General features: G+C 48.8%; 1 protein-coding gene across 1 annotated transcript; it reads right to left on the bottom strand.

The window, feature by feature from the left end:
* Nucleotides 1-3352: 3352 nt before the first annotated feature.
* LOC144129158 (uncharacterized) lies at nucleotides 3353-5395 on the bottom strand. The gene is made up of 6 exons (XM_077663149.1): nucleotides 5193-5395; nucleotides 4997-5057; nucleotides 4643-4751; nucleotides 4279-4371; nucleotides 3733-3932; nucleotides 3353-3526 (listed from the first exon to the last, which is right to left on the bottom strand). The coding sequence occupies exons 1-6, from the start codon at nucleotides 5393-5395 to the stop codon at nucleotides 3353-3355; spliced, it is 840 nt and encodes a 279-aa protein (XP_077519275.1).
* Nucleotides 5396-24899: the final 19504 nt, after the last annotated feature.

Genomic DNA, 24899 nt, shown 5'->3' on the forward strand with positions numbered 1-24899 from the left:
GTGTCCTTATAGCGGTGTATGCCTAAACATCTCAGTCATGCAGTACCTACACGCCCAAGAATGCCATGTTCAGCAAAACCTGGTAGTGGGCTACTTAATCTGAGTCTTCCATTGTATTGTAGGGCATACTTGAAGGCTGTTGAAACCAGTAACGGCAAAGAACATTGTTAACAGTGCATGATTCTGGTTATGCAGGAGACAGTGGGTACCCTCTGGAGTATTGGCTTTTAACACCTGTGCCAAGCCACCCAAGCGCATCGAACGTGGCGCACGCATCAATGCGTTCGGTGGTCGAGCGCGCCATTGGCGTGCTCAAGAGCCGCTTCCGGTGCCTGCAAAGGTACCGGACACTCTATTTCGTGCCGGAGCAACCGGCTCTCATCATCACAGCGTGTGCCGCGCTGTACAACCTCTGCTTGGAGGCCGCTATGTCAGCAGACGACGAGGATGCCCCTGCCCCAGAAGACAACAGCCTGCCTCTGCCTGCCGGCTATTTGCCAGGTACTGGGACCCGCATTACCTACCTGCGAGGGAAAGCTGTGCGCGCTCATGCAGTCAGCCAGCTGCGGAAAAACAGTCTGCAGCAGCGGTTGGCACGGTTGCGCAGGCTACAGCAGCATGCGCAATGAACTAGCCGGCCAAGTCGTCGCAGCCACAGAAGGCAGTGTCCAGCCAATGCTTCTGTGTGTGTGTGTGTGTGTGTGATGGCTGTTTTAGTTACAGCTAGCCAAGTGGCGGCTTCTTTTTATTGTTTCTTGTTCCCGGTATGTGTCTGGAAGCAAGCGTGCACACCACCTGCCACTTCACTGACAGTGCATTTGCACGTACACCTTCCAGTTGATCGCATAACTCGCCATGCACCCACTTCACAGTCGTCTTCTTCAGTCGGAACTCTCGCCAAAACAACTCGTCCAGCAAGCCAAAAGCATGTTCACGCACGCTCCTACACCATTGCCCGTGTGGACCCACCCGCCCCTCCACTGTCATCTTGCATCCTGCCTGTGCTGTGTGTAGAGCTACCTGTGCTAGGGAGGAAATATTAGCAAGGGAGGAAATATTTGTGATGCCTGTTGTAATCAGAAAGTAACACCGAAGCATTTAATCACTGTGCACCAGTATTTTTTTTCCTGCATGCTGCACCATTTCACACAAGTGGTCGCATCACCAAAGGCATTAGCAAACATTTTGCACGGCATAACATGGGCAGTAAATTCCATGCCTTGTCCAGTGCAGCACAATCTGTCATGCAGACATGATAAAAAAATATTGCCAGACTGCAAGCTTGCATGGTAATTATCCCGGCTTGTGTAGGCAGGAAGGCCACTTTTGCACATAACCATACAAACATGGTACGCAACTAGTGCCATGTTCAGTAAGTAGTGCATAATACATAGGCGCCGACTGCAGTGGGGCTGGAGGGCTCGAGCCCACCCAAAATTGATTACCCCCAGGGGGCTATTGATACGAGATTAAAGAGTAGTTGTATCATGCAATGCATATTCTAACAATCGTATCATAGCATAGTACACAAGACTGTTGTGGACATACCAGTACATAAAGCTGGAGATAAACAGAACCCATCTAACCACTGACCCATTACTTTGATATGAATAGCATGCAAAATAGTAGTACACATATTTACACGTTAATTTTCTGGAGGATAGCAATTTCTTCAACAGAGCATGGCTTCCAAACGTCTTTCTCTTCTGACATTCAACTACTTTCCTGCACTTACTACTTGCACTTCTATTTCGAATGCGCTTTTCATCTCACTGCATATTTCTTGACTTTGCTAAACCATTAGATAAAGTTAATAACTAACTGCTATTACATAAGCTGAGTGTGCTGAACATTGACCCTGAACTTGTGGATTTCCTTCTTCTCGTGTTGAATTTGTCAGCATTTATGATGCTGAATCCTGTACTGTAGCTCTTGGTGCTCGGGTTCCTCAAGGGTCAGTACTTGGCACCCTTACCTTTATTCATCTTCTATATTGCTGTGAATTGCAGTTCCTGTCCGGAATGTACTCTGTATCCTGAGAGTAAAATAAATAAATATCTTTTGTCGAGGAGCATGCCCAGAGGTGAAGAAGGCGAGTGAAAAAACAGAGAGGATGCTAAGTGGGCCCCAGTCCCCCGGACAGATTGAAAACTTGGTGCCTATGACTTAATGCATTTTACACGACTGGACATGTAAAAAAACTTGAATGTCACAATTGGCTGTTATCACTAAATATGATAAACAGTGCAGTAGTTCCCATGAAAATGGCACATAACCAAGTGCATGACACTTAATGCAAGTCGCAGTACCCACAATACTTGCAGCATGAGTAGAAAGTCCTCATACATATATAGAGACATGTAAGCATCACAGTCACATCAGTGAGGTGGTGTGTGAGTAGAGGTCTGATGATAGTGAATTTTTTTGACGCAAGGGCATGTGTGGCCAAAGAGCACCACGGCACAAGGTATTTTCGTCTGCTCAAGGTGTGGTCAAACACCCTTTTCCCAAGCATTCCACCCTGAATAAGCCGAGCATCAGGCCAGGGGAACCATGTACCCGTTGTATCACCGGTGGGTACACGGCAGCACTTGGGATCGAATCCCGCACCTCCCGCATGCGAGGTGGATGCTCAACCACTATGCCACCACTGCAGTCATTAGAGGTTTTCACCGAACAGCAAAACATGAAGCACAGTCATGCAGAGCTTTACAAAATATGCAGGCAACACTGCATGAAAAGCCCCATTACAGCAGGTGTATGGTTTGGTCACTAACACCTCTGCATCTTGGAGAACGTGAAATGGTAACAAAATGGTAAAATGGTAACAAGAAAAATGCACATACAGACTGACTAGATATTATATATCTGCGTATTGCACAATGTAAAAAGGCAAAATTAGAAATATGCATAAACAAACCGACTAGAAAATATCACACACGTGCATGTCGCTGAGGGTAAAAAGGTACAGTAACAAAAACTACAAACCTCCTGCGACTTGCAGAAGGCTATAAAAAACAGTACCAACGATTACAAGCCTTCAGCGACTTGCAGAAGGCTATCAAAAAACAGTACCAAAAACTACAAGCCTTCTGCGACTTGCAGAAGACTAAAAAAATGAGTAACAAAAACTACAAACCTCCTGCAACTTGCAGAAGGCTATAAAAAGAGTAACAAGAAATACAAGCCTTCTGCGACTTGCAGAAGGCTGTAAAAAAAGCAGTAACATAAGCTACTAACCTTCTGCGACTTGTTGAAAGTGATAAAAAACAGTAACACAAACAACAAACCTTCTGCGACTTGCAGTAGGCTGTACAAAAAATAAAGGCTGCACAAACATGACAACCGGAACTTAATGCGGTGGTGGATGTATCTGGTAGTGGAGCATCAGCAACAGGAAGGAGACGGCCACCACGAGCTGCTCGTGCAGGCGCACAGACTGCTCCCTGGTGTCCCGAACTGCTGCCGCCAGGTCTGCTACAGTGGCTGTTAATTGCCGCCTGTCGGCAGCAGCCTCGTTGAGGTGCTGCACATACAAAAAGGGTCGACTGCAAAATCAAGGTCCATTTCTCTTTCATGTTATCGATGACGTACTGAAATATGGTGAGCGACGTCCCACAACAGGTGATCATACAGAGTTAAGCACGGATTTGGAAAGGTGAATTTGACAACATTATGTTGCATGGAACTGCATCTGCTGTACAAAATGTGGTGCATGGTGTCAGCGCGTACCTCCAGGAGGCGTGCCTGAAATTCGGCATCCCTCCTGTTGCGAGCCTCAGTGAGGTCCGCTGTGCGCCGTGTCTCGCGAAGGAGATCAGCCACCTCCTCGTCCCGCTGCCTCCTCCGCCACACAGGACGACCCGGAACTGGTGGTGAGGGCGGTGAGGCAAATGAGGGCAGTGTGGACAGAGCAGTCGGCTGCTGGGTGCCTGCCGGAGGGAAAAAAGTCTGAATGTGCAACTTGTCATACAATACAGCACAATGTGCAATAAGCAAACTGTTGAGTGCAATGTCTGAGGGCAACAGAGCAGAGTACATAAAAGCAGTTACAATCAGTGATATGACAAAGGCAGCATTGTTTCAGTGTACTCAATGTGCACATCAGCCCTGTCACAGCTCCCACTGTAAGAGGGAAACAGCTGAAACAACGTGCCAATGCTGGATGTGCAGAAAACTTGTGCACATTGTAAAACAACTGTGACTATTAATTTGAGGCAGCTAGCAAAAATGGTAATTTGCACTCTGCATAGCCTCTATACTGGCAGGTGAACTCACTGGCTATCTCGGCATGCTGGTGTTGCTGCTCCTCCTCCAGCAGCTCAAGAGGTGTTGTCTCACTTGCCCCTGCCCACGACATATTGGTGTCATCTAGATGAAATCATTACACAAGACACAACTGCTCAGTGAACAGTTTCAGTATAGCGGGAGATCTGTACGACTAAAATGTGAGCTTAGTGATTAACGCGGGACAATCAAGGCGAAAACACACTACCAGAAAAGAGAAGGTAAAGAAGCTGAGGCTGCATTTGCAGTCACCAATTTATGCACTCTTACACCTTCCAAATTTAGCAGGAACACATATGAGGTCATCACCAGCGTACACAAGCTGTAAGTCACACACACAGAATGGTTCAGCTACCAGCTGCAGAGCGGTGCTCCCTCTGTAGGCCGCTGGTACCCGGTACGCTGCCCACTGAAGCTCTGTGGCCGCGAGGTGGGCTGAGGGAATGAGGTGGGCTGGCCTGCTCCTGCAAGTAGGAAGGCACAGTACCTCACGTTCAAACATGAATGTCTTGCAGTTCATCAGAGGGCTGCATTGCTTACTGCACATGACCCTGAGGTTCGATCAAGAACCCTTCATTACCAGCAAGCTGCAACCTTTGCAATTGCTTGTAACGTCACAGCAGTTGACTAACGACAGTGGACATACCAGCTGCTGGCGGGGGGAAGCGACCTGCTGACAGTATGGCCTCCCGACGCTCCCGGCACTCACTGGCCCGACCAGCTGCACGACGTGGCCAGCCCTACCCGATAGCCTGCCGCCACTGGTGCCCCTGCGATATATGATGCGGAAATGTACGTTCAAACGGTGCTCCACAGACCACTGTTGACAGGCTCAGCCTTGGCTAGCTTGCAGCCGCGCCAATTCTATGCACCACTGGGAGGCCAACACATGCCAAGTGTGGCACCAGAGCTCAGCCGACTTCACAGCCGGACCCTCTCGATTCAGTGCGGCGGCAATCCGTTCCCACAGCTCCCCCCTGCGAGCCGCCGGATACTCGGGCGAGAGCTCTGACGCAGCCCGTGCCAAGGGCGGATGCTGCTCGAGAAGCTCGATCAGCAACAGCCCCTGGGCGACGGACATGCGTGGCCTCTTCGGTGGGGTCGCCATTTCAAATGATAACGGTTTTCACCCCAGTTCCCTAGGCGATTTCTCGGTATCGACCTGAGAGAAATTAATTTTGTAGAAAGGGAATTGTAGGAAATCTGCAATAGTGGTCACTTACATATATATACGTGTGCTGCTTTGAAACAACTTGTAGCAAAGTTATGAAAGAACACAGATTAGTAAGACGGTTTTAAATGTGCGCCTAAGTGTTTGCTCACCCTTTTTCGTTCCCATGCTCATATTCGTTTACTTTTGTCATGTCAGTAAGCGACCACCAACATAATTACCTCCACATGTCGTTTTCGTCGATTTTCGTGCCGACAGCTCCTTGCACGTTGATCTCTGCAGGCCCGTAGCAGTCACTGCCTTCAAACGAATTTTTCTGTGCACTTAATACATGCGCAAAATGCCTTGATTTTAGACGACACGCAAAAAAAGACAGGAACAGTAGCTGTGGGATCAGCGGCTTTCTAGCAGGCCACCATGTTAACTCTATACCACTGCCAGCGTGCCCTCATGGCGAAAGAATTTACCCAAAAGCAAATTTAATTGCGAACTGAGAACGCTTCTAATTTTCCTTCATGTTGTTGAGTTCGCAGCACAGTTTATTACCAAAATAAGCACTAGTTTTTTCCTTCATTGCATTTGTTTATTTTTAGACTGACATATTCACGCTTTACCGCTGACACCACACCTTCGAGGCAACAAAAGTGACTGAACAGCAAACTTAATTGCAAAACTGAGAACACTTATTGATTTCCTTGGTCTAGTTGAACTTGAAATAGTTTCTTAACAAAATAAAACAATAATTATTTTATTCACTGCATCTTTACAGGAACACGTTAGCCTGCGGTACCTTGTCGTGCGAATAAATGCTTTCGGGGCGGAGCCACCGCAACACTGCTACTAATTGGTTGATCCCGCAGTTGGCGTCTTGCGGTGCCGTCATTTTGACGTCACGCTCTCAAACTTGAGAGCGATTTAGAGAGCGGTACAGAATACGGCCCCAGTTAACTTGCCACGATGAACAAGCAAGGTGCGACACTATAAAAATGTTTTAGGTCTACCTGTGACTGCTCGTGCAGGTGCAGTACGTGCAGCTGCAGATTCCCTGCGTCCTATGCCGGTGTTTCCGCCGGGTATGCATTTCTAAGTTGTATTGCGTAGAGAAGAGGTCTCCGCACTTTTCACAGGCGAGCAACACGCTGTGCAAGGGAACGATATTGACGTCCTCTGAAAAAGAACCAACCAGTGGGAGGAGTGAATGAGCACATGTAGAGTGAAGAACTGCCCAGAGAATTCAGTGTTCTTAATGAGTACTGTAGAAGAAAGGAAAAGGCCATCAGTAGTACTTTTTCACATCAGTTCCTCAGTATAAATTCTGTGCATGGCAGTTTTCTTAAGGTAGTAATAAAAAAGTACATCATATTAAATATTTGCCTGTTCGCGATACAAAGGCAGCGTGATTGTACTAACCCGCACAGAGCAGTCAGTAGGCAATATATACAATAAGATAAAAAGGCAGTGCCTTTCCTGGAAGCGCGATCGACCAGCTTCGCATCGGCACACATGCATCGAATGAGGAGTTTTCACAATGCTGATGTCTTTTTCATGCACTATGGATATATACATAAAAAGCAAGCACCCATTCTTTTTAATCAATAGTTTAATACCCCTGCTATTCAGGCAATGTGTCACTGTTCCTTCACCTTTTGCCCACATGTCCTCGCACAAAAAGGTCCGCCGTCTCTGCTGACATTCATAGTGTTCATAACTAGGCATATTCGAATTAGCTTAGACTTGAAGAGGGAACGGAAGAAGCTAGTGAAGAGGAAGTCCATTAACGGGTTAGCAGCAAGAAGGAAAATAGAGGAATTCAGGATATCGCTGCCGAACAGATATTCAGCTTTAACTGAGGAAGGCGATCTTAATGTACAACAATAAACGATAATCTGACAGCTGTCATTACGAAGTGTGCAGTAAAAGTAGGCGGTAGGACGGTTCGACAGGATACCGGCAAGCTATCTCAAGAGACAAAAGATCTTATCAACAAACGCCAAAGCATGAGGACGCATAACCCTACAGACAGAATAGAACTAGCAGAGCTATCACGGTTAATAAATAAGCGGAAGATAGTTGACATAAGGAAGTTTAATATGGAGAGAATCGAGCATGCTCTAAAGAACGGGGGCTGCCTAAAAGCGGTGAAGAGGAAACTGGGCATGGGTAAAAACCAGATGTATGTGTTAATAGACAAGGAGGGCAATGTCATTAGCAATATGGATAAGATAGTTAAAGGAGCAGACGAGTTCTATACAAATCTATACAGAAGCCAATGTAATCAGGACGGTAATGAGAGAGAGTAGCCCACACCAATGCATCATCCCTCCAGTAACGAAAGAGGAAGTAAAGAAAGCCTTAGGAGCAATGGAAAGGGCAAAAGCAGCTGGGGAGGATAAGGTAACAGCAGATCTCTTGAAGGACGGAGGGGAGATCGTGCTAGAAAAACTAGCCACCCTGTATACGCAATGCCTTATGACCTCGACCGTACCAGAAGCCAGGAAGAACGCAAACATTATCTTAATTCATAACAAGGGAGACGTCAAGGACTTGAAAAATTACAGGCCGATCGGCTTACTCTTCGTTGCCTGCGAGATATTTACTAAGGTATTCGCTAATTTATCAGGGCAACTTTAGACTTCAATCAACCAAATGATCAGACAGGCTTTTGTAAAAGATACTCCGCAATAGGTCATAGTTACAGTGTCAGTCAGGTGATAGAAAAATGCGAAGAATACTACAAACCTCTATGCACAGCCTTCATTGATTACGAGAAAGCGCTTGACTCAGTGCAAATATCAGCAGTCATACAGGCATTGCGGAATCAGGGTGTAGAAGAGCCTTATATCAAAATACTGGAAGCTACATATAGCAAAATGGCATTGCTCTGGGACAGTTGGTATGAATCCATCTTTGGGCCAGGGTGAACTTTGGGACGCACCAACGTAGGCAGACGCATTGAAACACAGAACACCATAGCTACCTTAGTCCTCCATAAAGTCGGCAAGAAAAATCCAATAAGGAAGGGCGTCAGGCAAGGAGACACGATCTCGACAATGCTATTCCTCCCCTGTTTGCAGGAGGTATTCCGAGGCATGAAATGGGAACAGTTGGGGATAAGAGTTCAAGGGGAATACCAAAATAATCTGCGATTCGCTGATGACATTGCCTTGCTGAGTCACTCCGGAGGTGAACTACAAATCATGATCAATGAGTTAGACATGCCGAGCAGAACGGTGGGTCTAAATATTAACATGCAGAAAACCAAACTAATGATCAACAGCCTAAAAGCCTAGCAGGAGAACAGCAGTTCACAATTGGCAGCGAGGTTCTGGAAGTGGTAAAGAAATACGTCCACTTAGGGCAGGTAATGACGGCTGATCCGGATGATGAGAGGGAAATAACTAGAAGGATAAGAATGGGGTGGAGCGCATATGGCAGGTTCTCTCAGATCATGAATAGCAGGTTACCGATATACCTCAATAGAAAAGTGTACAACAGCTGTATCTTATCGTTAGTCACCCTACAGGGCAGAAGCGTGGAGGCTAACGAAAAGGGTTCAGCTTAAGTTAAGGACAACACAGCGATCCATGGAAAGAAAAATGATAGGTGTAACGTTAGGAGACAGGAAGCGGGCAGAGTGGGTGAGGGAACAAACACGCATTAATGACATCCTAGTCGAAATCAAGAGGAAGAAATGGGCTTGGGCAGGGCATGTAATGCAAAGGCGAGGTAACTGCTGGTCCTTAAGGGTAGCGAAGTGGATTCCAAGAGAAGGCAAGCGTAGCAGGGGGTGGCAGAAGATTAGGTGGGCGGATGAGATTAAGAAGTTTGCAAGCATAAGGTGAGCGCAGCTGGCAAAGGATAGGGTGAATTGGAGAAACATGGCAGAGGCCTTTGCCCTGCAGGGGGTGTAGTCAGGCTGATGAGGATGATGATGTTGAATCAGGCGTGTTCGCAGCTTGCATGCCCTATCAGCCAATTGTTATCTACCAGCTAAGGACTGCAGGATAAGCTTCTCCTCACCTTCTTTCAACGCCCCTCGTCCTCTTGGGTTCCCGAGCAAACTCTTCGCGAACGATGCTGAATATCCAACGAGCAGTTCTTCGTCGGGGCCTATGTTTCTTAGTGCGCGGTAGTAGATGTCTTCGTTGAAGAGCAAGGCCACGAGGTTTTGTTTGCACTTGCTGGGTGAGTAGTTTATGTTGTTCATCCAGTGACTGCGCTCTTGATTGCGGCCGTCTACCACGAAGAACTCCCCACATCGGCGCACCTGTGCAATGCAGAGGTTCAACCGTCTAAACGCTCAAGTCAAATTTTTTCTCTACCATACTCAGGCAAAACAACGGACGCAAAAAAACGTGGGGTAAATTTTAAGTGTCCGGAAACGGGCCAGTATTTTGGTATCTAATCTGATACCTCTGCCACTTGGGCATTTCGAACGCCCTCGAACCGACCAGTCTATCCTCTCTAAGGCCACTGAGCGCTGTTACACGGAAGGGTTCTTTGGCCATCGAGACACCGTTAGCGTACCGTGTACCATATTACCTTTACCGAAGTACCGGCCCGCCCACCGCCTGCGAGCACGCGCTGATTGGCTCGGATGATCCAGGCACGCCTGCCGGGTACCTGGCGCCATCTGGCGCCGTTAGGGTGTTTTTCGCGTGTGCATTGGCTGTGCGCGGGCTCCCGGTACGAATCAATGGAGCAGCGCAGAACTCTGGAGATTTCGAGGGCCTCCCAGCAGTTGCCGTGTGAACTCTCGGACGCGATTGCTCGCAGCAACGAGTAGGAGAATAAAACCTGGGCAGTATCATTTTTGAAAAAGTGGAACTAAAAATATACAACTTATTTAAATGATGATGATGATGATAGTAAATTTTTATGGCGCAAGGGCTTCTGAGGCCAAAGAGCGCCATGGAACAAGGTATTTTGGTCTACTGAAAACTTATTTTGCGGAAAAAAAGGGCAGCCCGGGCTACCAAACACTTCGACGTGCATATATGTGCCATTCTCAGCGATATAAAACAACCAAAACCAGCTTCCTTAAAAGTGCATGAATGCTACTACATTCATCTAACGAATAAATATTTTGTTTTTAACCTTTTAGCTTAGCCTTCAGCTTACACTCAAGAGAGCAAGCTGCCGGGCTAGTTGGTGATGCATGTTGTAAACTAGGAAGCGCAAAATACCGGACGACGGACAGAGTAAGGGACACAAAAAACAGGTTCACGAGCGCCCGTGAACCTGTTTTTTTGTGTCCCTAACTCTGTCAGTCGTCCGGTATTTTGCGCTTCCTAGTTTACACTCAAGCTTCGAGCTTGGCCTGTGAGTGCAACTCTTGTACGGTGAGCGCGACGGTTTAGCGTGAACCAGCACCGGTAGCCGTACCAGAGGTTTCCCAAAAATTTGCAAGGAAAATGAAAAGGCCCCAAATGATGGACCTGGTGACTCATGCAGCGATGTCCCATGGTTTTGTTTCATGCTTTGCGTGCCAAAGAAGTTTGGCAAAATGGTTAGGCACTGACAACCATAGGTGAGCGTCGTTACATATTTTTTTTCTTTTTCCTCTGACATTATAATAACGCGGCCTTTCAGTGCAGCCGTACAGTATTATACAATGACGTTGGAAAGTCCGCATGCTCACTGTATCCTCGATATGCGGTTTGCAATTGTAGTCATCCGCTGTAATCTTTCCTTCTAACACAACAATGGCACGTATTTCTGCATAATCTGTATCCGCGAAAAAACTCCCCTCGAATGCCCTTGCAAGTATGGGACAGAGTAACAATGCGAGCAGCGTAGTGCAATTGCAACCCAAGTGTTCCGAACGTTGTCTATAAGAGCATTTACAACCTGAGTCTGAGTATTCTACACACTGGCCGGGCAAGCTCACCGGCCAGGTGCAGCCGCCATTTTCGATGCTGTCCACCTTGACTGCGTGATACGGGCCCAAGTGCAGTCCCTTGGGCAGCGCCTTCAACGTGAACACTCCCAGCGGGACGCCCTTGACTGTAGACTTGCCCGAGGCCAGGAACTCGAACAAGCTCGTACCTACGAGACTGGAGTCTTGCGACTGCACCTGCGTATAGGAGTATTATTCTGCCGTGTTCAGCAGCCGCTGTACTGCTAAATGGGGGCTCGGGCATACAAGTTAAATATTATGGCGCTGGCTGTTAGTGCTAGGATTGCCGTGTTTCGCGCCGTAATAGCGGTCGTCATCCCGGCGCGTGTTTGCGATTAAGTACCCGTTACCCCCTCCCCCCCCCAAAGAAACGTTCGCGTGAAAACAGGTTGACTAGTGCAGGCCAAAGCTTGTGACCACCAAAAACAGACGAAAACGTGTACACGGCCTGGTTAATAAGCCGTATATAGCACATAAATGGGTGGACGCTATGATTTCGCGGGTGATTTGGAGCGCACATGGGGTGATGCATTTTTGGATTTAGTATCGCGTTCAAGCCGGTATCGCAACGTTCTTGAAATATACTCGACGTTTTTTCATTGATCCGATTTACATTGTCTGAGCTAAGGCGAGAAAGGACAAGCTACGACAGCGTTGAGGTTCGAACTGTTTTTAATTGCGCTGCTACCGCTGCATCGCCCAACTTGCTCTTTCTTGTCCGGCGCCGCGTGCCATGGCCTGCGAGCCGAGCGCGGCGCGAAGAGCGCTACAGCGCCCCCCCCTCCCCGCCACCCCCCCTGCGTAGAGCGGAAGCCACAGGATGCGGCCAGCGGATGTGCTTGGAGGAAGGTGCGCACAATGATGGCGCAGCCGAAGCGAGAGTGAGTGGAGAGCCGACGGGCAGAGGAGTGGCCACGTAGGCTGGTTTGAGTCGGTCAGCAGCCACGACGTCTTCACAGCCGTTGACGTCAACGTGAAGCTCTTCTACGCACGATGGAGCATGCGGAACGGTCCTTCGTAGGCCGGCGTGAGGGGTGGACGGACATGGTCACGGCGGATGAAGACATGGGTGCACGAGGCCAGGTCCTAGCTGACGAACACGGACTGAGGTTGACGGGCTGCAGCGGTGACAGGAGTTATGTGGCGAAATGGGTTGCGTAGGTCGCGTGGAAGCGTCATGGATTAATGGAGGGTGAAAAGAGAAAAGAATTAATCAGGGAGACGAGGGAAACACCGTAGTCTACCTCAGCAGAACAGCTGCCGAGGTCAGCCTTCAGTGCCGAGCGAATGCCCAAGAGGTCCAGTGGGGAAGGTGGTCGGACCAGCGCTGCTTTGGCTGATCAGTGGTAAGGGCAGCCTTCAGTAGTCGATGCAGACGTTCCACCATGGCATTGGCCGAAGGGTGGTAGGCGATCGTATGGATGTGTCGGACGCCCAGAATATTGGCCAAGGCAGTAAACTGGGCCGATTGAAACTGGCGGCCGCGGTCAGTGGTGACGACAGACGGGCAGCCGAAACGAGACCCAGCCAGCCATGAAGGCCGAAGCAACGGTCTCGGCAGTTGTGGCAGCAATGGGCAACGCCTCAGGCCAGCAGGTGAAACCATCCACACACGTAAGCAGATAACAGGCCACACGTGATATTGGGAGGGGTCCAACAATGTCTACGTGAACGTGGGAAAACCGTGCGTCAGGCGGCCGAAAAGGAGAGGAAGGCGTGACGGTACGCCGGTGAACTTTGACGCGCTGCCAGTGAAGGCAGGTTCGTGCCCAGTGCGGATGTCGTCATTGATGCTTGGCCAAAGGAAACGAGGTGTGGGTGTGATCAGCTTCTGCCTCACACGAATGCCTGGGTGGCTCATACGGTACAGTTTATCAAAAATGGTGCGACGGAAAGCCAAAGGTACGCAGGGGCGCTAGACGCTAGTGGACGTCTCGCACGTAATGTTATGGGAGGAAAACGGCAGTGGACATTCGGCGGAGGACAGGCACATGGATAGGTGCGAACGCGATGCAGATATGGATCGTTGCGCTGTGCGGCCGCTAGCTCGGCCATGTCCACTGGTGATTCGGACGACATGAGACCGACACGAGAAAGTACATCAGCAGCAGCATTCTCCGGGCCATGGACGTGACGGAGATTCAGCGTAAACTCGGAGATAAAACACAGTTGGCGGACCTCACGTGCAGTGTAGGTACTGTGGTTCCTTTGGAAGGCAATCTCCAAGGGCTTATGGTCCGTGATGACGTGAAAGTCCCGGCCCTCCAGGAAGTGGCGAAAATGCTTGATGGCGAAGTGCACAGCGAGCAGTTCTCGACCGAAGGTGCTGTATTTAGTCTCAGGTGGCTTCAGATTTTGGGAGAAAAACTGAGAGGCTGCCGACTAGAGACATGCTGCTCCAGAACTGCGCCGACGGCAATGCAAGAGGCGTCGGTGACGAGGCGCAGTGGAGCATCAGGAACTGGATGTATGAGCAAAGTGGTATCTGCGAGCGCCTTCTTGGCAGCAGAAACTGTAGTTGCAGCGTCTTCAGTCCGCTCAAGTGGCGCAGCAGAACCTTTTTTAGTCGCCAAAAAGATCGGTCAGAGGCTCGGGAAAGCGGCGCACTTCGGAGGGAAGCGGCGATGAAAGTTAAGGAGGCCCAAGAATTCTCTGAGCTTTTTAAGTGGCGGGGGGTTGAAAAATCTTGAATGGCTTTGACTTTGCTGTCGAGAGGCCGAATACCTTGTAGAGTGACGAGGTGTCCAAGGAACTTTATTGTAGCTACACCAAAGAGGCACTTGTTCGGGTTGATAACGAGCCCATATTCATCACGTCGGTTGAAGAGGGCGCGCAGATGAGCTTCGTGCTCAGAACCTGATGAACTTGAGACGAGAACATCATCGATGTAAGCGAACATGAAGTCGAGGCCTCGCGTACCCTCGTTGATAGCTCGCTGAAAAGTCTGTGCGGCGCTGCGCAAGCCAAAAGGCATCCGCACATACTCAAAGAGGCCGAATGATGTGGTAATGGCAGTCTTAGGAATATCAGTCGGCTCCACAGGAATTTGATAAGTCTTCACGAAGTCTATATTAGAGAAGACCATGCACCCAGGCAGATTTGATGTGAAGTCCTGTATGTGAGGAAGTGGATAGCGGTCTGGTAGAGTGTGAGCATTGAGGGTGCCGTAATCTCCACATGGTCTCCAGTCGCCCGCATCTTTCTTTGGGACCATGTGAAGTGGCGATGCCTAGTTGCTTAAGGAAGCGCGTACTATGCCGAGTTCAAGTATGTGTTGTAACTCACGGCGAGCGATAGGAAGGCGTTCTCCAGACAAGCGGCGAGGGCGAGCAAACACCGGAGGCCCCGAAGTCACAATGTGGCGGGTGATCGAGTGCTTCACTGGTGACTCTCTGGTGTGCGGCTTTGTCAGGTTCAGAAAATCAGCGAGAACTTTCGCATACGGCGAAACAGGGAGGAGAGCGCCAAGCCCCGTCGCCGCAGCGGTGGAGAGTACGCCGTTGACGAAAAGGTGCGTGCTGAGATATATGGGCGATGAGCTTGCATGTCGACTTCTATGTTGAAGAAGCTGAGGAAGTTTGCGCCGAGAAGAGCTTGCGAGACGTCAGCGGTAGTGACAAAGGAAACGTACGGCGCAATGCCAGGTTAAGCGTAAGGGACCGTTGGCCGTACGTGCGAATGGGCGAGTTGTTGATCGCTTGAAGCAGGGAGGTCTGGCTGTTGCGACAGCGATATGCCCAAGAGGCAGCTATGACGCTGACCTGTGCTCCCGTGTCGGCCAGGAAGCGAGCGCCAGTGGTCTTGTCTTAAACATAAAATAGGCGGCATGCCCGTCCACCTGCACCATGCACTTGCCGCTGTCAGTGGCCGGTCGCAGCGTTTCCACGGGTCGGTGCACTTGCGAGCAGACCGAAGGTACGGTGGTACCAGCATACAGCCGAGGGCAAGGTGTCGGGCCGCACGCGCGTCAGATGGTTGGGGCTCTGAAGAATGCGAAGGTGGCAGGGAGCAGTGGAGTGACCAGAAATTTGGCAACGAACGGCGTGATAAGGGCGCGGGGACATCGAACCGGCTGGCATGAGCATCAAGTCGACATTCGATGCTGGCAAGCTGGGAGTCTGCGGCAGTAGTTGGAGGCGAACTGGTCACAGAGCTGACGTTAGGGAGCCGTGAGTAATCCGCAACACGGTCAGCGAGTTCAGCGAGCTTGTCTAATGAAACATCACCCTCAGCTGCGAGGATGGGGACCATGTGTTGGGGACGGATGGACGGATGGACAGACAGACAGGCAGACAGTCAGAAAAACTTTATTGCTGAAAGTAAGTTTTATACCCATTGGGGAAGAACCGTTTGTTGGGGAAGACACTGAAGGAACAACTCACGCAGAAGGGGGTCGTGCTGAGCAGCGCAGCCCACAAGAAGCTGGCGCATGCGACCGAGGAGCTGCGAAGGGCGGCTGTCACAAAGCTCTGTAGCGCTGAGGAGCTGCAGGAGTTTGCTGCCCTCGGACACTGACTTGCGGTCGATGATAGCGGCCTTCAACGTGTCGAAGGGTCGAGCCGAGTCCGGCGAGCTGACGTCCGCGAAGTCCTCAGCGACGTCAGGAGGCAGGGACGACACGAGGTGGAGGAACATGGTCTCCTGGCTGGTGATACGTCGCAGCTGGAAATGAACCTCAACCAGCAGGAGCCAGGCGCGGGGGCTATTGGACCAAAATGGCGGCAGGCTGACTAGCTGGAACGCGGCCACCGAAGCACCAGGAGCCTGAGCGTTCTGGGACTGGTCACTGCCGGTAGGAAGGGCGGAAGAGTTAGGGGAATCCATGTAGGAGGATGGGGTTGCGTGTTCGAAGCCGGGTCGCCAAATCTGTCGGAGCTAAGGCGAGGAAGAACCAGATCCGACAGCGTTGAAGTTCGAACTGTTTTTAATTGCTGTTGTTTTTGTTGTTACCCTCATACAATGGCACATGCCCACATGGGGGATTGGCCAAGAATTGGGGGCACAGAGAGTTTTTCAGATAAATAATTCCTGGGCGAAAATGAAATAAATGCTGAGGAAGGAAGAAGTAAACAAAAAGGAACAGCGAAATGAAACGAGAAATGCATAACGCACTCAGGAGATCGACACTGAGCTTTATAGCCATGTGGCTAAATGACAATGATAATTGTAAGAATAATTCACATGAGGTTCCATATAGTGCACAACCATGAAGGGGCAAAATGCAGCCCCCCCCCTCCCCATTTGTGTCCTGTCTTTTCGTAGCTTCGCTATGGAACCTCATGTTCGACAAATGTCCGAGACGTGCCTGTCCTGGTAAAGGGGCACAAAGAGTTCCTTATCCTAAACAACGACAATACTGGCGAGAATGAGAAAGTAATTGCGCCAAGCTGTCACGTGCCCACCTACACGTCCAGTAGAGTACTCTGTATAAGCTTACGTGCAACTATAAAACCCCTCCTTGCCGTTTCTGTTAACGTCTGCGTTTAAAAAAAAAGCGCGGCTTCGACGGCCTGCATTTGAAGTTACCTATGTTTCTCAGATCGGAAAGAAAACCGAAGCTTATTCACGGTGTTTGCGGAAAGACCAAGTAACACACAAAGACCACGATAAACTGATTATTCCCTCATGATTACAGGGGCAGCGTTAATGACTGTCATAAAACAGGTCATGACTTTATTCGTAGAGTAATAAACAACCCTCGTCATAATCTTTTTAGGTATATCTATTTGCCTGTGATTAGACATTTCTATCTAGTGACAGTACATCGAATATGAGATATAATATGAGGCAAAATGTAAACCCTTCTTACGGAACAGCTTTACTGAGCTGAAGCGATGACCATGAGGTAAGCAACGTGTCCGTTCCGATACGCTTCGGAAACGCCATCGAACCGAAGACCGCAAATGGAAGAAGCTCGAGTATGCACATGAGCGTATCGACGCCAAAAGGTGCCTGTAATGACCCCACCGGGCAGTCGCATGTGAAACGTCAAAATCGGCGTGCCGCTAACTCCCGACCACTAATGCGAATGAAGAAAATTGAGAACTGGTTTTAGGGGAAACGAAATGGCGCAGTATCTGTCTCGCATATCGGCGGACACTTGAACCGCGCCGTAAGGAAAGGATAAAGGAGGGTGTGAAAGAAGAAAGAAAGAGGTGCCATAGTGGAGGGCTCCGGAATAATTTCGACCACCTGGGGATCTTTATCGTGCACTGATATCGCACAGCACACGGGCGCCTTAGCGCTTCCCCTCCAACGAAACTCGGCCGCCGCGGTCGGGTTCGAACCCGAGTACTCCGGATCAGTAGCCGAGCGCGCTAACCACTGAGCCACCGCGGCAAATCAAGCTTTCGCTGATTAATGTGCTAAGCCAACAAGTGCAGATATAATTATTTTTAAAACTGCCTTCGAAGTAATTAACTACGGCGCCTCAATTTGAATTTGGTGCCAAATATTCCAAAACTACTCGAAAACCTGAGAGCGCAGTCGAATTCGTTTGCAAAATTTTCAACATGTACTACTTCATTCGCTCTGCGAATCGAATACAAGGGTATCCGTGCAGCTATCTAAAGATTTTGGATATTCGCGCACCGCTATTAATGAGTAATGTTCGATGCACCGAGGCTGCCCTAAACAATACCAATTACAGCTAAGAACCACAAGGTAAACTTAAATATATGAGGAAATTTTAGTTAATTACGCAAGATGTTAATTTATTGCGCTCGTTTCATGATGTCCGTCAACGTCGCCGGCATGACCGCTTAAAAGCGATCGCTGTATCTCAAAAACCGTTTTTTGTATCACTTAGTTTACCAGCGAACATTCGGTAGTGAGCGTAGTCTCTTCTCTCGCCCGCATTATCGACCGGCACATTTAATTTTTGCACGAGCCCACACAATATATTAAACGTGCGCCGCGGTGGCTCAGTGTTTATGGCGCTGGGCTGCTGACCAGAAAGACGCGAGTTCGATCCCGGCCGCGGCGGTCGCATTTCCATGGGGGTGAAATTCTAGAGGACCGTGTACTGTGCGATGTCAGTGCACGTTAAAGAACCCCAAGTGGTAGAAATTTCTGGAGCCCTTCACTACGGCGTCCCTCATAGCCTCAGTCGCTTTGGGACGTTAAACCATAATAAAACCAAAATAACACCAAATTTATTGAGCATTAACACCAGCTGGGGCCATCAGGTCTGACCATGCAACGCACATCAAAGGAAAAGGACAGTGTGAACACGGAATGTTGTCCTCACCTCACTGTGCTCGACAACCATAGGTTCGTCCTCTCCAGTGGGAACTCCTGGGACAAAATGCAAGAGGACATAAGGTGTGGCGAAAACAGCAGGCGCAAATTCTAGGTGTGGGATGTTTACGCTGAGCCGCTTTGCAAAAAACACACCTTGCACATTTCTCAGGAAATGAAAATATTCTATCCTTCGTGAAATGCGCACGTCCAGCGCACCACCAGCTCTTATTGGGTCCAGGTCGTTGAAAACTTAGAGGGCATGATCTGTCATTCCTATATCGCGGGCTTTACGGCAGGATTTGTTCGTTGCCTAAGCGTGCCTTCCTGGGGCATTTTTTAAGGCGAGAATATTAGAAGCCTTGTCGAAAAAAATATTATTTCGGTCATAAAATTCGCTGATTGGCTGGAGGAAAGTGATGTCACCGGACCAGATATACACACTGGCAGGAGAAAAGTAATGCCCCAGACTGGAAATTACGCGACTGCCAATAAAGGCATAATTAGCGTCCTTCTAATGCCATTGCATTACCAGCACTATGTAATTAGGGGTCGCTGTGGTATAAGACACCCCCCGGAACTGCACGGCGAGCGGTACAGCACCACAACTGTGATACGAAAGTCTGGGAAGGCGTACAATGGAAGGTTACTATATCGTCGGTTCAAATCCTTACCGCAAGCTAGCCTCCGAATTGACTAGCAGATGCAAGCTAAATGTAACGATAAATCATATGACACCATCGGAAACATTGCGCGACAAATGGTTGTGTCACAATTTGGGTACGAATCACAGCAAAACTAGCGCCTTATGGAGGTCGGCCAGAGGCGAGTGTGTGTGTGTGTGTGTGTGTGTGTGTGTGTGTGTGTGTGTGTGTGTGTGTGTGTGTGTGTGTGTGTGTGTGTGTCATGTATAGAATTGTCTGAAGTGGCGGTGCCCGGCTGGCTGAGTGCGTCTTACGGTCGCTGATGACATCACCCAAATGTTCTTGTCATCGCTCGGATTTTGCACACACACGTCACCGCCTTTTATCGTAATGGTACTAGTAGCAATGTTTCCTCATTAAAATGAGGCACGCAGTATTTATTTAGCAAACCCTTGATTTTCAGCGCCGCTGTTCGCTGGCCGCCCAATGTCTGCCTATCGTAACACAAGGTGGCCGAGATGAGCTCTGCATCATCCACTTGGGATAACCGCGAAAGGGCAGCTACACTCCATTTCACACACCAGGTGCAACGCTGCCAAATGTAGCGCTCTTGATTGCACCCATCTCCTTCCTCTTTCACTCCCGCCTAACTTCCTTTCCTTTTGGCGAGGTTGAGGTGCCCACCGGGAAGTTGTACAGTTAGTGCGCCTTTGCTTTCATCAAAACTAATTGGCTATGAGCATTATAATAAATTATCTCTTATTGCCGACATGCTGTCGCTTTCTCGTGCCTTCGACCACTCGACCAGAAAAAAAAACGCACACGCCTTCCTTCAGTGTCATGGCGTCTTCCGTAACTTTCACAGCATTGCACCTGAACGAAGTACAGGCGAGAGTACTACACTCTCGCACCGTGACCGGTTCGCGCGTACTCTGGGGCATCAGGGGCCATCTTCCCCCTGGCTGCCAAACCACTTTTGCGTCATGCACTACAAGCAGGCTTTGTAGTGCTTAAACATGTGCGTGTCATCCTCCTGAAAGTACAAGTCGTCAGGGCACGACTGCGTTGTCTACGTATGTACTAACAGACGAAAACCAGCAGCTGGGTTGTGGAGCGCTGTCTGCGATGTACGCGACGTGTGTCGAGATCTCTGCTGCTGTGGAGTGTTCAGCCTGCATCGTTTCCAACTAGGTGTTAAAAATGCGGACCTGCGTCAACCCGACCGGGGCTGCTGCGTTTTTATGGAGGCAAAACACTAAGGCGCCCGTGTGCTGTGCGATGTCAGTGCACGTTAAAGATCCCCAGGTGGTCAAAATTATTCCGGAGCCCTCCACTACGGGTACCTCTTTCTTCTTTTGTTCTTTCACTCCCTCATTTATCCCTTCCCTTACGGCGCGGTTAAGGTAGTTAACGTGTCCAACGATATTTGAGACACATACTGCGCCATTCCCTTTCCATCAAGACCATTTATTATTATTATTATTATTATTATTATTATTATTATTATTATTATTATTATTATTATTATTATTATTATTATTAGTAGTATTATTATTATTATTATTATTATTATTATTATTATTATTATTATTATTATTATTATGACGAACTGCTGCTTTTCAATGTCAGCGGCTGCACTTTAAAAGGACAGCAGTTATTTGTGTTCCTTGTTAGTGATAATATGGACTTTATTAGGGTCCCCGAATTCCATACAATTATGCTGTTTTTGTTGTTTTGAGCGCAAATACTATTCACAAGGCCCCAAGTTTCTCTTGTATGCAAGTAGCACGGAGCATGCATGACATGCAAAATATAATATTTTTGCGTAGTCAACGTCCACTTTTCCAACATTCTCTGGAGTGACTATCTTGTTGCTGCACCGTATGTGAAAAATTCCACGTAATGTCACATTTCCCTTCCAAGTAATCTGTCGCCTTACTGGTCTGGAGTGAAAAGCTGAGGAAACGTCTGAAACCAAATGGTCATATTTTCTGAACTGCTTCCCTGAGTGGCTTGTGCCCCAACAAAATAATTCAATTGTCTGCGTTTCCTTTTGAATGGTGTTGACTACACGTAGACTGATGATGCGTTGCGACGACGTCTTCCTAATTCGTTATGACTAAGCCGCTTTATTCGAGAGCAAATTTAACTTATAATTTATTTTTCCTTTCAAAGCATGAAGAAAAATCATCAAAAGCGACTGGCTCACAAGGAGACCTCACAGAAATCAACCCCTGATAACTACTTATTCTCAATCTCATCGTCCCTGCCAGAGTAAACTAAGAGGTGCCGGAGCAACACAGGAAAAAAAACAGAAAATTAGTTTTTGAGGAAAGGAAATGACTCAGTAATTGTCTCGCAGTCTCGATGGACACCCGAACCGCGAAGTGAAGGAAGGAAGGTTAAACTAAAAGAGGAAAGAGAGAAATAGGCGCCGTAGTGGCGGGCTCCGGAATAATTTCGACCACATGATATTTAACCTGCACTGACATCGCACAGCACACAGGCGCCTTTGCGTTTCGCCTCCGTCGAAACGCGGCCACCGCGGTCGGAATCGCACTCCTTACTCGCTTCTGCGGAACCGTCTGCTCCAGTTGCTAAGAGACGCTTGCTTGCGGTCTCACTCGATAGTCGTCTGGCAAAACAATAGATTTCTCATTAAGGAATGAGTCTGGGCTAGCTGCAAAACCACGTTTGAGGTACAGCACGCAGGAAGACGCGGGCTGGTGAACAAGACGAAAAGCTTTCATCAATGCTGCAACAACCATCAAAAGAGAAAAAAAAGTAATGTATAAGATACGGTTGCCCAGAAACACTCATGACGAATTTTACTGACGTGGCTGCGTGACGGCAATGAAAATAGCCTTTTTTTCTCTTGTTGTGGTTTCCTTAAAAGGGATACGGAAAGGAAGCAAAATAAACTATTACTGGGGGGGAAATCCATTTTTCTTTCTCATCACGCAGCCGCGGCTTCTTTGCTTACTGACGCACAGAAGATAGGTTTGGCGCCAGGATATCCGTAGCGAGCTGGCGCAAAGATGTAGAGAGAGGGGACGGGTAATAATGCCATCGTATCATTATTATAAAAAATATACTAAACAAAACACTGCGATGATAACTTCACATACGCTTACCCGCAAGAGCGCCCGAGTAATACGGCTGCCTTATTGGGAAACGCCTTTGAGATAAGACTGTGAAGAAGCCACTCGGCAAATTTTGATGTAGCCTGGCAGATTTTAACACTCGCCTTTCACCCTTCATGGCCTAGTGCAAGCGCTTGTGGTCTGGTGGGCAAAACATGCGACTCCTACAGCGTGGTGCAGAACGTGCGATGTGTGCCGAGACAGCTGTAATCGGGAGAAGGCCGCGACGCGTAACGACAGCGAGGTGCCTCTAATGAGAGGAAATGCGGCGGAGAACGCACAAAATTTGCAAAACCGAGGCGAAAACGGGCCACACCTCTTTGCTTGAAGTGAGCTCGTAGTGTGTGTGATGCAGCAGTCGAGACAAAGTTATGAGGGACTGTTGAGTTCCCGGGTATTCTGCCTACACTATTAAACTGCACCGGCTATTTGGCTTTGCTCGTGACAGCGCGAGCCGAAAAAATTGCCAGTCGCAGGTGAAGCCAAACTGCCTGACCAACAGTTAACCCCAAAGTAGGAGAGGTAAGGCATGCGAAATTCTTGTTTTCCAGAACCATATCTGCTGGGGACGGAGGCATAATGCACAACTTATCTTTGCATCCTAATTATTAAATTTAGCAGTCATAAAACGCACCTTCTCGAATTGATTTCATGGCTCAAAATAAGTACACCTGAGTTTTGGAAAAGTAATTGAAATGTAGAGTATCCCGGTCAATAGATTACAATAGAATATGCTACGGAAGTTGTAAGAATGCTACTATGAAGGAATACGGTGGAAAATGAACGCTGCAGAAGAGAACCAACACGCTTGAGTGCACAGACTATTCCCATGGCGCCGGCTTTCTCGGCAGATTAGCTGCGAAAGATAGTATACTTTAGAGTAACTACCTCTGATTCACTGTTCAAACAATCTCTGGTACCACTCTGTCTCAGCAGAACACCACTTTTCCTGAATTCCACGCGGCAGCTGCAGTTTTCACTGCGAAACAGCGCGCCACCGCGTTGCGCTCAGTGCAGCTGAACGGGAGAGTGGGACCCAACATGCCCCCGCCGAAAGCGGTGTCTGCACCCTGAAAGCGGCGCTGGCCCATCAGCACCCTACGCTTAGCCAGATATCTGCGTCTCCCTGCGTCGGCTTGCTCCAAGCGCCGGAATTACGCCTCTGGCGACTCCAGTAGCCGAAACGCTGACGCGACGCAGAAGAAACCCTGCCTTGTGGTTCGGCCTTGAAACGCGCGGCAGGTCGAACAAAAGCCAAACGCTATTGGCAAGCTGCACTTTCCGACACTAACCTTTCGGAGCAGCAATGAATGATTCGGTGGGCAGTCAATATACTAGCGCATGCTTATGGCACCGTCAAGTGTGTGCTCGATCAAAGCAAGCGGACACCTCACCAGCGCCTCAGTACAGCTTTTCTATGTCCGTTCCTCTCTCGATGAGGGCGCACGATCGAGGTAAAGCCACCGCACGTTAGGCTCAAGTCCGTTCCACTACATTTTTCACCCTACAAGGCGCTCGTAACTCCGCCAGAGCGACCAAGCAACTGTCACCCAATCATGTTAGACAGCACAATTAAAATAAAATACAGAAAGCTCAAAAGCAATGCTGACAAGTTAGCACTCATCTGCTCGACCATAGCTGTAACCATCATTGTTTGTGTTCACGTGCACCCGCCGTGAACACAAATGAGTTTTTTTTTTTCAAGTGTTTACTGCCTCGGCGTGGTTTTTCCTGGGCATAGCATTTCACACCACATTGACCGTAAAGAAACACAGTCCAACACACAGTTTGCAAAGTTTTAACGCGGAAATTTAAACTCATCCCGCACAAAAAAAATGAAACAGGCTGGGTGAATGTACCCAAAAATAAATCAGTAAGGGCCAAGCGAGCTTAGGTAGAGTGATAGTGACGGGACCCGGGACATGGAAACGAGATGATATACTTCCGCGCCCAATGTCCGGATTAAACCAAGGAATTTCGACGGAGGCGAAATTCTAGAGGCACATGCAATGTGCGATGTCAGTGCACGTTAAAGAACCCCAGGTGGTCGAGATTTCCGGAGCCGTTCTCTATGGCGTCCCTCATAGCCTGAGTTGCGTTGGGACAGTTAACCCAATCCCCCTCAATAAGGCAAACGAAACCAAACCAAAGAACAAGACTGCCAGTATCGCCGACGCGTTCGCTGTTGTCAGTGACCGCTAAGGTCAAGCGAGTGTAGTCCGCGTTCGGAGACAGCCGTTCTCTAGCCTTCACCCTCCCTCCTGCTTTCCCTCCACGATGCTTGCATTCGCTCGTGATTCCTCCTCCTGCACTTGTACACGCCGCGCAGAGGGAGACAGCGTAGTGGAGGACTCCGGAATCATTTCGACCACGTGGGGATCGTTAACGTGCACTGACGTCGCACGTGTGACATCGCACAGTAGTGCACGTTAAATGTACCCAGGTGGTCGAAATTATTCCGGAGCCCACCACTACGACTGCTTTCTTCCTTCTTTCACTCTCTCCTTTATCCGCTT

Source organism: Amblyomma americanum, chromosome 1 (assembly GCF_052857255.1).
Source record: "Amblyomma americanum isolate KBUSLIRL-KWMA chromosome 1, ASM5285725v1, whole genome shotgun sequence".
Classification (NCBI taxonomy): Eukaryota; Metazoa; Arthropoda; class Arachnida; order Ixodida; family Ixodidae; genus Amblyomma; species Amblyomma americanum.